A 15157-nucleotide genomic window follows, 5' to 3' on the forward strand; every position below is an offset into this window, starting at 1 on the left:
CCAAGGTTGCATTATTTTGATTAAAAATAGCCTACAGTAAAAAAAAAAAACTTGTAAATATTTTATTACAATTTAAAACAACTGTTTTCTAATCTGTTTTAAAATGTCATTTATTCCAATTATTCAGCATCATTACTCCATTCTTCAGTGTCACATGATCCCTCAGAAATCATTCTGATATGATTTGCTGCTCAAGAAACATTTATTATTATTATTATTATCAATGTTGAAAACAGTTGTGCTGCTGAATGCTTTTGTGGAAACCATGATACATTTTTTTCAGGATTCTTTGATGAGTAGAAAGTTCAAAAGGAAAGAATTTATTTGAAATAGATATATTCAAAAAGAATTGTCAATGTAATGCATCCTTGCTAAATAAAAAGTAATAATTTACTTTAAAAATCGTTTTACAATGCTCAGTTTGTGCGTGAAAGAGTCACATTACCTGTGTATGGTATTTTATACTTGTACTTAGACTGCAATTGAGTTTAGCCAAACATCCCATCAGGATTTCAGGTTTAAATGTATTCCCTATTAGGTATTTCTTAGTGAAAGTTGCTGTTAGAACTGCGGAAACTTGTTCAGATCAGGCATCTTACTGGAAAATTATTCTATACTTCAACAGATACTGCCAAATATTCTGTTTACAGGTGAAAAATACACTATGGAAGTCAGCGACTACCATCAACTGTTTGATTTCCAACATTCTTTAAAATATCTTCTTTTCTGTTCAACAGAAGAATGAAATTCATACAGGTTTGGAAAAACATGAGGGCGAGCAAATGATGGCAAAAACATTTTTGGGTGTACCATCCCTTTAATTATACACACTATTACACAGTATTGATAATGCTACATGATATCCAGTATAATGTTTTTTAAAAAAACAACAACAACACACATTTCTTGTTTGGTGTCAGTGCAGGTGTACTAGCCTTACTGATAGGGCTGTATTGGGGGTATAAAAGACAGAAAAGCACTGGCCTACATAATTCCCGGAGGCAGGAGTGTGCTGCCGCTGCTCCACACTGGACTCTGGCATTCCAGTGGAATCCGCACGTCACCGCTCTGATGTTTAACGAGGCAGCGCGCTCATTGGAAAATCATGTTTTCTCCAAATCAGAACGCCTTGATTGGACATCGCAGGTGACGCCCACAAACAGACAAGGTGGAGTTTAATTATTTAACGTAACAAAATGATGTAGCTGTCAGACTGAAAATACTGAAAAGATGTTAAAAGTACACAACAGTTCACTCTTTACTTAATCTATGCACTTTGGGAGTTTGACTAAACGCAAGAATACTGTTTTTCTTTTCTTCTTAATTTTATTTTTTTTAATCACACGTTAACATATTAAATCAAATAAACGTGTTTTATTAAAACTTTACATTATCATCACGAGTAAAAACCAAAAAGTGTTTAAAACAAGCCCGAATCGCCACACGCGCGTGCAGGTTTGATGGCGCCTCGGTAGCCCGAGACAGCAGCATCGAGTTTATAATCCAAATGGAAGCGAAACCCGGGCGACCCATCCGTGATGAGAGCGGCGAGCAGGCAGAGGAGAGATTGAAAATGTGGATGTCGCCTTGGAAAGAGAAATGAGCGGATCGAGAGAGCTGCGCGCTGACTGGAAGGAGAGCGAGAGAGATGGAGGCGGGGGGAAGTCTCTCTTAGCTCTGCGGGGACTGGAGCGCCCGTGCCCTGGACCGGCGGCGCAGTGCTGGCTAACAGTCAACCCTCCCCTTGTTCCACCACCACTTCCACACACAAGCAGCGACAGGTAAGATCAAACCAGCGCCTCATCCTACCGACCGTTTGGTAAACAACCCTTGAAAAAAAAACTTAGATGAAACAACAAAAAGAAAAAGAAATCTAAACATTTTGACTTTAGATCATTGGTGGATTTTGTTTTTGTTTAAATTCGCGCTGACTTGGTGCAAGGCAACGGTACATTCCGAGTCGCCTTACCCGAATTTCCCGTATTGTGACTCGGGGAAAAACATTCCCCGTTTACCAAAACCTTTCGCCGTGTTTAATTTCTGGATGTAACTCTAAAAGCCACTAAACTAGTTTTTAAGGGCGCCTCTATCGTGTTTGAAGCCCTCACGGTCGTCTTCATTTCCGAGTCAGGACTCCATGAGGCTCGTGGAGGAAAGAGCCAGCCGCCTTTGCTTCGCCATCACGGAGCTCGGTTATCTCACCGTGTGGGCTCGTTTTCGCTTTCGTGAAAGCAAAGTTCACCATCACATTTGACATTTTATCGGTTGTCTGTGTTTGAGGAGCAAACCGGGTGAGTTCAGAACCCTTCGCGCTGGTTTTTCTCTCGGTGGAGGTGAATTAGGCTCGCAGCGCGTGCATGGAGGGTAGTATGGCGGCTCTAGAACAGTCGTCACGCCAGGGAAGCGTCCTCTCGACTCGGTTGTTACAATTTTCCATTGTGATTGTGAACACAATTACACGTTTATTCACAGGGTTGATCCATTTCTCACTGAGTTGATCTCGCCTGTTACAATTGTGCTTCAGTCGCCGCGTACTAAGTAAAAGTAACCGTATATTTCTTCCATTTCTAGTTTCGAAGCCTTTGAAGAGCCTGCTGCCTGCCATACGGCCGCACACACCGTGCTTTCACCCCGCATTACTCGTCACTCGAAAGTCGGGGTAAACAACCAGATTTCTTTACGGTAAGAGGGCCGTTTAGACACCACTAACAGTTCTTTATATATAACAACATGTAGTAAGGATTTATTTTAGCTGCATTTTTTTTTTGTTTTTTTTTTGACGACTGTGGTTCAGCTTTCACCAAGGCTGGAGGGGGATTCAATGCTAGTTATAGCCGGCTAGCTCCGGTGTAGGTCAAGTCATAGGTCGGTTTAACATTGTAACATTTTATTTTATTAAATGTTGTAGTAAGCTATCATTTTCAGCAGTTCCACACGTAACGTTAGACACCGACGCTATCAAAGCTATTTTTGAGTTTATAATTTAAGTTGGGTAAATCAGTAAACTGAATTTATGCATTAAATTAATGCATTAATTATATAATTTAGGAACATTTTATATCAAATTTTTATCAAAAATGTTATCAAAATTTTTAAAATGAACCCTTATAAATACTTAAACACTTTAATTTTGACGTATTTGCATCGAACCTTAAGTCCCGTTTTCAAAGCTTTTGTTCAAAAAACCGATTCAAATCCACAAAATAGCTTGTTTTTTTCCCTCAGCATTTCAATGGTAGTAAAGCTCGATTATATTCAATTAGGGTCTGATTTATCCACTGATTCAGAGCATTTCATGGTGGTAAAAATGCCCTTCATCCAGGGTCTGTTTGAAAGCTGGACTCTGCTGGCTGACGCGCCGCCATTACACATTCAGCGAAGCGGCGACGCCTCGCCCTGGAACAAGGCTCGTGCCATTTTGTGACTAATTCAGTCGGCTCACACATTTGCGAAACGACATCAGATTATGACTAGCCCTCCATATTCAATCATTTTATACAGTCGCTGTGTGAATATAAAGGGGGGCGACCCAGAATGTGTCCGTGGCGGAAGCGGAGACCCGCGCCCTGTTGGTTTGGAGGCAGACTCTGGTGCTGCATGCTTTAGCAGTCACTCATGATGATCCCTGGCTGTGTTTCCCCCTCTCGACGGAGACCGAAAGCAGATCCCGATCCGTGGTCAGCTGGTCCGTCTACAGGCAGCTGCCTGCCTATCGCCCAAAACGCTCCTTCCTCCTCCTGTAGTACCTCCCAGTATCCACTCGTCTGCCGAAAATATACTCTAATTTCGAGCTACTACACGAAACGCTCGGCTCGAAAATCGCGCAGAGTGCAGGAGAATCCGTTTCGAGTCTTAGTTCAGTAGACAAAATGGAAGATTAGACGGATTGGCTTGCTCTTGCTGGTGTCGACTGCAGAGTTATTTGAGATTTGAAACCGTCACAGGCAATGGGCTCTGTCTCACGATGGAGCGTAAACGCTTAGGGGCGGCGTAATGAACATCAACCATTATGTGTCGGGCTGGATTTTAATTCCACTTTTCATACATCAATTCCTGGTTTAAAGAGAATTATTGAAAGCAAATAAAAACTTAGAATCTACATAAGTCAGAAAAAAGTCCCCGCAAGAATGATGCATTCTTTTTTGTTGTTGAATTATTTGATGCCATGTAAGTACGAGTTTCAACCTTTTACCTCAACGTTTGTAACCCATAACATAGTTATTAACATAATTTGTTTTTCTCTAGAGTGATTAAGCCTGACAATGAATGGAGAAATGGACTCCTCTGCTAAAGAGATCGGTAAGGAACATTAATCATTTAGATCAGTGGTTCTTAACTGTTTATGAATATTATTATGCATTTATATTTATCACCGTGGCGTGAACAGTAATTATTGTAACTTAATTGAAAAACTACAAGAAAATTTTGGATTCTAATTAAATACAGGTGAGCCTGTATTTAAAATTTGTGTGAATTTATATTTTCTTAGTCTGCATGAAGGGATGTGTGTACTGGTACTCGGAGATCATTTTTTTGCCCTATTATGTTTTATTGTTACAGTTTGGGAGCAAAATGACCTGTTGAAGCTGTTGGATGCCATGAAGGTGAACCTGCCAGACAAGGATCTGTCCAAGTACAAGACGTCAGAGTCCCATTTGGACTGGGAGAAAGTGGCTTTTAACTCATACTCTGGAGAGATGTGCAAACAGAAATGGCTGGAAGTTTCACGTGAGGTACGCTAGTCAGTGACCAATGGGTTTTACTTGTATGTTGTTATGACTAGAGAAACATGCAGCAGAAGTGTGTTGAAAAAATAGTTTATAGTATTTTGAAACATTTGATTTAAAGTTATAGAATACGATAAATGCAGTTGTCACATTAAGATTCCTGTTCCTGACTCAGATACGTAAATTCCGCACCCTCTCTGAACTGATCGTGGATGCACAGGACTATGTCAAAAATCCATATAAAGGAAAGAAGCTGAAGGTAGAAAATCTTATGGCTCAGTCCTGAAGGCTTGGATTAAAATTTACAGAGTTTGCCCAGTGTGTAATTTGGAGCTGCAGCAAATGCTAACTTTTTATGTATTTGTCTTCTGCAGAAACACCCAGACTTCCCCAAAAAGCCATTGACACCGTATTTCCGTTTCTTCATGGAGAAGCGTGCCAAGTATGCTAAACTACATCCAGAGATGAGCAATCTAGATCTCACAAAGATTCTGTCCAAAAAATACAAGGAACTCCCAGAGCGTAAAAAAGTAAGTGCAGTGAAAATTGAAAAGAAAAAGCATTGGGTCTATATAATATATATATATTAAATGTTGAAATATATGGTCTATATCTGTTAAAAATGTAATGTTAACATGTTTAAAAGGCCACCAAGAGTATGTGATTTTTGCATAAGAGTGGTTTCAGTTGTTCCTAAAATTTTCTGTAAATTTAGAATACATTTTAGAACAAAACTTGATAAATCAGGATTTGTTTGTGAAAACGATTGGATACAGATTGCATGCACAAATTTGTGCGCCTGCATGCTTAGTGAATTAGATCCATTTTCTGTAAACATTTTTCAAGAACTACTATAAAAGGGAAACTTGTATGGATTTTTAAAATTGGAAATTTATATTATGCCTATTGTAATGGTACATTAAAGGTTAAAGGATGAATCTTGTGTTCAGTTGATTTCAAATCTGTTGCTGCTCTCTAGTTCCTTTGAAAAGAAGAAAATATTTTCTATTTGGTCTGGATCAACTATTGTTTTGAGTAGTACCTTTCTAGATCAGCCAACAAGGCATGCATTGTTTTGTCTGACCTGTTTGTTCTGACTGAACCTGACTTCAACAGGAGAAATACGTAAAAGACTTTCTCAGAGAAAAGGAGTCTTTCATGATCAGCATGATGAAGTTCAGGTGAGGGACTTATTGACACTTTACCTTCTCATTTACATTTCTAAATCATCGCTTTTCTCTAAAAAAGTGTTTATGTTTGTTTTATCAGGCAGGATCATCCCGACCTTCTAGAGAACGTTAACAAGAAGTCCAATGTTCCAGAGAAGCCCAAGACACCCCAGCAGCTGTGGTACTGCCATGAGAAGAAGGCCTTTCTGAAAGGACGCCCAGATGTAAGCTCTACACACACTCGCTTTAGAATTTGCTGCTGACTTCTTCATACACATGAACGCTGTAAAACACTTGTGTTTCTACCTCTCCAGGCGACCACCAAAGACATCAAGGATAGTGTTGCAAAGCAGTGGCCACAGCTGTCAGACAAGAAGAGGATGAAGTGGATCATGAAGTCTCTAGAGCAGCACAAACTGTATGAGGTAAAGATGCTTGCATTTTTCACAGTTTACTCATTTATAATTATATAAATTATATAATTGCCTGGAAGTTGCAAACTTCTCTGTAATAATAATAATAATTTGTTACATTTATATTGCGCTTTTCTGTGTACTCAAAGCGCTTCACATATGGAAGGGGGGATCTCCTCAACCACCACGTAATGTTTGATCTTTCCCGTCTTTGTTTAGGGGACAATGCGTGAGTTTATCCAGCAGCACCCAGAGTTGAACATCACGGAGGAGGACATCGTCAAATCCACTCTGACCAAAGCAGAGAGACAGCTCAAGGACAAGTTTGATGGGCGGCCCGACAAACCACCTTCGTAAGTTTACCTGATAATAGCAATATATAGCTACTTTCTCATTTTTTGAGGGGCGGACTGTGGGTGGGGAAATGTGTCCTGGACATGTCATGTTTGTTTTCTCCTTTTCTTTCTTGTCCTATTATTGTATTAATTCATAATTTTTTTTTTTTTTTTTAATTTATAGTAGTTTTGTTATCTGCTTTTTCCATTACAAAAAATGTATTTCTGTTTTAGTACTTAAAGACTTATTTCAGTTACAGAAAGTGTTTTTTAATAGTTTTATTTAATGATAACAATTTCTTGTATGAGTTTTGGTACAGTTTTTTTGTCTCATTCTGTTGTTGTTGTTTTTTCTCTCAGTAATGGTTACTCAATGTTCTGTGCTGAGCTGATGTCCAGTATGAAAGACGTTCCCAGTACGGAGCGTATGGTCATGTGCAGCCAGCGCTGGAAACTCCTCAAACAGAGCGAGAAAGATGCTTACCAAAAGCGCTGTGAACAGGTCTGTAACCACTCTTATTTTGCACCCTTTCATCTGTTGATCAACCATCTCTTAAAATAAAAAAGGCCAACATGGATACATATGGAAGATTTTCAGTCACTTTAATATTACATTTTTTCTCTACACAGAAAAAGAAAGAATATGAAGTTGAGATGAATCGCTACTTATTAGTAAGTATATGTTTATGATCACAGACCCTCAACTCTGTTTGTGTATTGTTTTGAAAAAATTTGCGGCTGCAGTTTATTTTAAGGTGTCCGTGTTACAGTGTAATTATACATGTAAGTGCTGAGTAATATTAAGTAACTACATGTACTTTTTTTTATGGTTAGGTTTATGGTTAGTTGCATGTTATTATGCATAATTTATAGTTATTACAACAATACTAACTACATGTAACATATGTAACAATGACACTTTAAAATAAAGTGTTCCCCAATTTGCTACTTGGTTTGCATTTTAAACATGTTGCCTGTGTATCCCAGAGTATCTCAGAGGAGGAACAGCAGAGAATAATGTCAGAACAGAAGATGGGCAGCTTTAAAAGGGGAGGTGTTGGCAGCAGCCCCGCTTCTAAAAAGAAGAGCGCCACAGCAAAGGTTAGTTTACCTGTCAATCATCTTTGGGTTATTGAGGGATCGTTACTTAAATGAGCTTACTGTGACTAGAACTTCACTTCCTTAATGCCCTTCTGTTCTCTTTTTTCTCTTTGTTAATTTTAACAGTCTGCAGAGAAGCCCAAGCCCCCTGTGTCTGCAATGTTCATTTTCTCAGAAGAGAAGCGCCCAAAACTTCAACAGGAAAGGCCTGATCTTTCTGACATGGAGCTCACCAGACTACTAGCCCGCATGTGGAACGAGCTTTCTGACAAGAAGAAGGTAATAAAGACATATTAGTGATCCAGAGATTTTAAAGGTGGTGGTCGATTATGATTTTTCACTTTTCTAACTTTAGTTAGTGTGTAATTTTGCTGTTTGAGCATAAACAACATCTGCAAAGTTCCAACCCTCAAAGTTCAAAGCAAAGGAAAATATTTGCTTTTAAAGAAATGGTTTAAGTATACAACAAACGGCTGGTAGGGACTGACGACATTCCTTCCGGGTTAGTGACATCACCAACCCTAAAATTTACATAATCCCCACCCCGGGAATGGGATTTATAGATTATCATGACAGAATATGCTAATCAATGACTAGGAGATAGTTAACTCCACATCACATCAACCATTCAGAAATGTCCTGTTGCTTTCTACATGTTGCCACTTCTTGAGTCTCTCCATCATTGTCTGTTTGAACTTTGACGGTTTAAACATAAAAGGCTAATAGTTTTGAAATGATCGGTGTATGTCTGTGTGAGGTAAAAGGAGCTCTTGAAGCTCCACCCTCTGTGCCGGGAGCATAGACTATAAAAAAAAGATGGATGACGCCCCTTCGCTCTCTTCCATTGGTCAGAAGTGAAGCCGCCAGTGTCCTGATATGGCGCTGACATCTTGGGACTTGAGTCCACGCAGTTGCAATCTCGGGACTAGACCTGCACAGTAGTGAGCAGGAAGTAAAGCCGTGAAATCAACGTCCCGCCCTCACTCTCACCGAATGCACTCTCCCAGTCACTGCACTTTTTTTTTTAAGTGGCCTATGTCTGCTCTGTTCCGCTCCAATTTTGATGTCTGTTGGTTGCAGTACGAGAAGAGGCTTGTTAAAATAAAGTAAATAAAATCTCCTCAGTTCTCCGAAGATCCCGAAGTCCATTGGTGCTTCAGTGACTACTTCATGATTGACACGACCTGTCAATCATGACGTCCCAGCACCGTTTTTATAGCTTCAAATAACTAACTAAAAACAAACTTATTTCAAAAACAAACACTTGAAATTACATTAGCGTGATAAAAGTAAATGACTACAGTAAATGACAGAAACTATCGTTGGAAAAAAGATATGGGAAGTGTAATTTAAGGTACGATATGCAGGATTTTTCGCCACCAGGGGTCGCTAAGTTCTTACAATAACAAAGGCGTATATTGATGACGTATATTCCACATTTAGCTGAATTATGGATCTTATCGTCAAGCTGATGGATCTTTTATGGATGAGTGAATACATTGATGTTTTTAACATGACTGTGGTGTGAAGCAGGGCGCGATTGCTAGACGTATACCAGCGCCACACACGACGCGAGTCCCGCGGCTATAAAAGAATAAGGACATTTCATTCTACCGAACTACACGCAAGTGCTGAATTAATACTCACACAGGTCAGTTTATTAGACGAATTAAACTTGAGGTAACGCAGCGCTGTATCACTTGCTCTAACAGTTACACTATCACACTAAATGGCATTTGAGTGTGTTGAATGTTGTTAGTTAGGTTGTGTGTTGGCTGTATGACACTAAATACATTAAGCTAGATCAACATTAGAATAACATACAGATCATATTCTAACATTTCTATTCTAATAATTCTAACATCATGTTGAACTAAATAACATTAATTAGTTTTATTTACATTTGCTCACCTGTCTAATAAAGTACATGCAACACTCGCGTCTCTGTCAAGTCGAAGTTAGTCGCGGACGTGGAGCTCTCGGCATCTCGAAAGATGTTGATCTTCGTTTTAGTCCTTTTTTTGTCTCAAAGTCTGCTTGCCATGGTCCATAATGTTTGAACAAAACAACACGCTTTGGCTTCACTTTTCAGGGCTTGTGCAGCACGCTTGGCCGGGAGTAGCAGCTCATTTGCATTTAAAGGGACAGACACAATTTTTGTTTTTGTTAACCCTCAAAAAGTGACAATTTTAACATGCTATATAAAATATCTGTGAGGTATTTTGAGCTAAAACTTCACATACCGGTACACACTCTGGGGACATCTAAGACTTATTTTACATCTTGTGGAAAAGGGCATTAAACCACCCTTTTAAGATCCTTCTATCACTGTATTGGCAGACTAAATTATTTTTAACTTGAATGTTTAATCATTCTTAATAGGAGAAGTATAAAACTCTGGAGATGACACTGAAGGCAGACTCTGAAAAGCAGAGCAAAGAGGACAAAGGGAAACTACCAGAAACACCCAAAACAGCTCAGGAAATCTGGCAACAGAGTGTCATTGGAGACTATCTCGCCCGGTTCAAGGTATGAAATCATACGTGCAAGAAGTTAAGTTGTGAAAATTACCTACACTACCATTCAAGAGTTTGGGGTTTAATAAAAGAGTTTTATTTATTTTTTTATGTTTCTTTACAGAAGTCTAGTACCAAGGCTGCATTTATTTAATTATACAATAAATACAACAAAAATACAATAAAAATAGTAATATTGTGAAATAAAATTACAATTTCAAATACAGTTTATAATGTATATAGTTTTAAAATATATATTTTTTTCAGCATCATTACTCTAGTCTTCAGTGTCACATGATCTTTCAGAAATGCTTCTAATATGATGATTTGGTGCTCGAGAAAAATCAAGTATTTCTTATTATTATCGATAAATACTGTTAATAATACCATTGTGCTGCTTAAAATTGCTGTGGAAATAGGGATGTGTTTCGTTATTCCAGGATTTTTTGATTAATAGAAAGTTCAAAAGAAAAACATTTATTTGAAATTAGAAATCTTTTGTAACTTTATACATTTATTTTTCACTTTTGATCAATTAAATGTTTCCTTGCTGAATAAAAGCATTTATTACTTAGAAATAAGTCCTGCCCTCAAACTTTTAAACAGGACTCTATGCCTAGTTTTTCTTGAACAGACAACATGAAGCATTCCTGCCCACTAATGACTGCACAAATATTTCTACCATAGAAATTTGTCTACCTAATTCTCTATTTGCTATAGTTTTCTCCACTGATCTCTCCCTCTTCTTTAAATGTCAGAATGATCGAGCGAAAGCTCAGAAAGCCATGGAGGCCACCTGGAACACCATGGAGAAGAAAGAGAAGATCATGTGGATCAAGAAGGCTGCAGAGGACCAGAAGAGATATGAAGTGAGTCCAGACAAATCCAAACAACATTTTGTGATAGCCGAACTACAGTTAGTAGAGTATCTGATCATGTGTCTACAACCTACATGTTTTTCTTTAGGTCAGAGCTTCTTATGTGGAAGATTTCATTTTTTAATTCTTCTGTTTTATGCAGAGAGAGCTGAGTGAGATGCGATCACCTGCCCCAGTCTTTATCATGGGGAAGAAAATGAAATTTGATGGGGAACCTAAGAAACCACCCTCGTAAGTTAATTCTGTGTATCTCTGTATCTGAGTGTTGGTATGTGTGAGGAAGCTATACGTTTCTTACCTTCCCACTCGTTCTAATCGTGTTCTCTTCACCTGTGGCTACAGTAACGGTTATCAGAAGTTCTCTCAAGAGATGCTGTCGAACGGTGAGCTGAACCATCTGCCCATGAAAGAGCGCATGGGTGAAATCGGAGGCCGCTGGCAGCGACTCCCTCAGAAAGAGAAGGACCATTACAAAAGGATGGCGGAGGAGAAACAGAGGCAGTACAGAGTGCTTCTCGAGCAGTGGCTTGCGGTACCCCTATATCTTTATTATTATTATTTTAATTTTAGAGCAACACAAATAGCCTGATATGAATATATTCAGCCATTGATGTTGTATTATTTTTTAAACCAACAGTTTGTACATTTTGAATTCAAGGATATTAAAATGATTTTCTCCCTCACAGAATATAACACCACAAGAAAGAGCTGTGTATAAAGAATATAACTCACTGGTGAGTTATAAATGTGCATGTATTTCAGTCTATCTGTACCGCACTGCCTTCTCTTTTATTTCTGATCTTGCTTGAATGGTTTAAAAGCATTTGCATTTGCACTTGACGGAAAAAAATGGATGCTGCGTTAATTGCGTTAAATATTTTTAAAGTGTTAAATTGGGAAAAAATCAATTTCATGGTTTAATTAAAAAAAATATATATATGTATGTATATTTCAATTTAATATAAAACTTCTGCCTTTTTCATATTTTTCTCAAACTTTTCTTCTTCAGAAACGGAGGAGCACAATAAAACCTGGTGGCACAAATGCTAAAGTGAAACCCAAGGCTAAAGTATCGGTGAGTTTGATCGTACAGACTTAAATGGCTCTGTTGGCCACTATGTATATTTTTAGCAGCATGTACTGATTATTCTGTATCATTGGTGATCTCGTCCAAAGGAAGACGAAGAGGAGGATGATGACGACGACAACGATGATGATGAGAAGGAATCTGATGACGGATCATCCTCTGATGACAGTGATGATGATGATGATGATGATGACGACGACGACGACGATGTAAGATTTTAAAGCATGTAAAGGGGGGATATTGAAATGAGACTTTGATTAGTGATTAGGGGTGGGCAATATGACAAATCTTGTTTCAGAATAATGTAGCACAATATAGTTATTTATGTATTTGTTATTTAATTTAAAATAAGAACAGAGACTCATATTACAAACAATAGAACAAGGAAACAAATGAAATTACTTTTTTTAGGTAGAGTGCACTGAACTCTTAACATCGTGCACATTTCATTCTTTATTTTCTCATTCATGCATGTTTCTTTGTCACTCTAAAGTGTCTAACTGTATTACTGTGAGTATTACTGTGCTACATGTATATATTAGCATGCTGCCATATCAATAATTTAGCAAAATCTCTAACTTTAAAGCATTACAATGCCACAATATATATTGTCATAACGCCGATCCCTATTAGCAATACGGATGCATTTGTTAATCACAAAATATTTGAATAAAAAAATTATATTTCCAAATTCACTTTCAGAATGAAGACATGGAGGATGAAGAGGTGGAGGATAAAGAGAATAAAACCGAAAGCAGCAGCAGTGCTTCCAGCTCTGATTCATCGGGTTCAGACTCGGACTGAACCAAAGCCGAGTCAGGCTGAGCCCACAGACTGCCAGAAACGCTGTGAACTGAGCCATGAGCCGGGGGTCTGAGCCTGCTCTGCACTGCGCTCTTCCCACCACAGGAGGGGGCTCACCCCGCTGTCACACATCTGCGCCGCCTCACACAGTCTTTTCCTTCTCTTCTATTCTCCCCTGCACTTTTGGTTTTATTCGTCCTCCCTCACTGATTTTGCTTGGCAGGTTTTAAGGAATTTTAGGCAACACACAATGACGTATATGGTCTAAATTCCTCCCGACACTTCTGATCACAGAAAAAAGGGGTTTAGTGCTCTGCTACTGGCTTATAGTCGTCATGAGGTGTTATTAAGATGCCCCGTGTTTATACTTTATGGGTAGGAAGACATAGAGAGCACCAGGTGCCATTTTCTTTTCTGTAAGTGAGCCAAAGAGTCTTTTAGTTTCGCAGATTATTTTGAGAGGTACAGGGGACCAAATAATTGCACTCTGAAGAATGTCTGCTTACTTTTCCTCTGTCTGTACCTCTCCTGTTCTACCTTGGGGTGTTGTTCCACTCCTTTTCCTGCTCCCTCCATTTTTGCTTTGGTGTTTGTTTTAGCTTCTTCATTTCAAAACAAATGTGGTATTTTCAGGAACAATGAAGCCATTTTGAATGTCGCCCCATGGACCCCGCTGGTCTCGCACTCGGTGCTTGTTCACAAGGCGTTGGTGCGCTGTTTTTACCTGCACCTGATGAGGGGTTAAAGGTGAAAATGGACTATTTATTTTTGTCCTGTTCTAAGAATGCTGCCCGCAGCAGTTTTGTGATATGGATGTGATGAAGCCACAGCAAACGGGCTGTTCATTCAGATAATAAAAACGACTGATGTTACATAATGAGGACTAGTTTATCGGTTAATTGTTCTGCAGCACAAGCAAGTTCTTTCAGATAATTGCTTTTGTTTTTTGCAGATTGGGCACCAACAAGTTTTTTGTTTTGTCATTTGTTAATAATCGTTACGTATTGTTTGAAGCTGACTTTTTGTTCCTCTTTCCAACCTCTCTTTTGTTTGGTGCTCCGAAGAATTTTTTTCTTTTAAAACGTGATTTTTATGTTTTAAATATGGATGTGAGTTACCCCACAATTCAGTGCACTTATGATGGAATCCAATGTTCTTTCAGTATTTCTCTTTCTTCATTTTACCCATCAGCCCATAATGTTAACCACTTCACAGGTCTTTCACGCACCAGCTCAAGGAATGTAATGGAAATGTTTTATTTAAGAGAGGGGTATCGTTAGTGTGTTGTGTGTTTATGTATATATGAACAGTTTTGAGGGTGAGGGTATATTCTCTCATTCCAATGTCCTGGCCTAAAATGGCAACTTAACTAATTTGTAACCCACAACACAGCTTTCTGCGCTGAGCTACGACCTTTTACTTAGTCTTTTTTACGCAACCCTCAAGTTGATGGGGTCACTGTAAATTAATTTTTCCTATCAAAATGTTGAACCCTGTTGATTTGCATAAAAAGACAAGCAAATAATTTTGATTTGGTGGGGATTGCTGTGAAAAAAAGTTTGCTGTACCAGACATGTAACCTATTCTAGTGCCCTAAATGATTAATGCCTGTATTCTGCATAAAGTTCTTGGCTCAGTTTGAGAAACATAATTTGGTTCTAGATTATTTTTATGATGGGCCAGGATTGAACTTTCAAGATTTGTTGATATTTTATAGGATTTTGAGACTTGCAAATTGGCTTTGGTTGGGTTTAGTGCTGTTGTAAGGTATTTGTACATATAGCTTTATTTCTTTCTTTTTTTTTCCATTGTAATGAGTGAACATTATTATGTTTGTATTTTCAGTTGGCTACGCAATATACTGCTGTAGCCAAAACGAGTTTGTCAATTGGGGACATGTTTTTAATTTGGCAAGTTTTAGTTTTTTGTGTTTTTTACCCCTCCCCATGTTTGTTTATTTTTAGAAATGCAAAAAAAAAAAAAGAGAGAAAGAAAGAAAAAGCTTAAATTTGTAATACAGATTTGAAACATTTGGACGTTTTCTATAGCAAGAGATGTTATATCCCTACAATTTACAATTTGAGCAAATAAACCTTCTCTTAAACAGTTCTTCTGGGTTTTTTCCCC

General features: G+C 38.4%; 1 protein-coding gene across 3 annotated transcripts; it reads left to right on the forward strand.

Moving 5' to 3' along the window:
* Positions 1–1161: 1161 nt before the first annotated feature.
* On the forward strand, positions 1162–15139 carry ubtf (upstream binding transcription factor). 3 transcript variants are annotated; one of them, XM_077212205.1, is made up of 22 exons: positions 1162–1781; positions 2572–2682; positions 4246–4299; positions 4561–4733; positions 4903–4986; positions 5102–5257; positions 5844–5908; positions 5997–6120; positions 6211–6321; positions 6529–6662; positions 7005–7146; positions 7275–7316; positions 7632–7745; positions 7872–8024; positions 10128–10274; positions 11020–11130; positions 11282–11370; positions 11482–11671; positions 11826–11873; positions 12149–12214; positions 12316–12435; positions 12929–15139. In XM_077212205.1, the coding sequence occupies exons 3-22, from the start codon at positions 4263–4265 to the stop codon at positions 13028–13030; spliced, it is 2208 nt and encodes a 735-aa protein (XP_077068320.1). In that variant the 5' UTR covers positions 1162–1781; positions 2572–2682; positions 4246–4262; the 3' UTR covers positions 13031–15139. The 3 variants fall into 3 exon arrangements, with proteins under 3 accessions (XP_077068320.1, XP_077068321.1, XP_077068322.1); XM_077212207.1 differs by lacking the exon at positions 1162–1781 and adding an exon at positions 1784–2291; XM_077212206.1 differs by lacking the exon at positions 2572–2682.
* Positions 15140–15157: the final 18 nt, after the last annotated feature.

The sequence above is a fragment of the Siphateles boraxobius genome, unplaced genomic scaffold (assembly GCF_051911475.1).
Source record: "Siphateles boraxobius isolate OS27281-9 unplaced genomic scaffold, OSU_SipBor_1 66, whole genome shotgun sequence".
In the NCBI taxonomy this organism is placed as follows: Eukaryota; Metazoa; Chordata; class Actinopteri; order Cypriniformes; family Leuciscidae; genus Siphateles; species Siphateles boraxobius.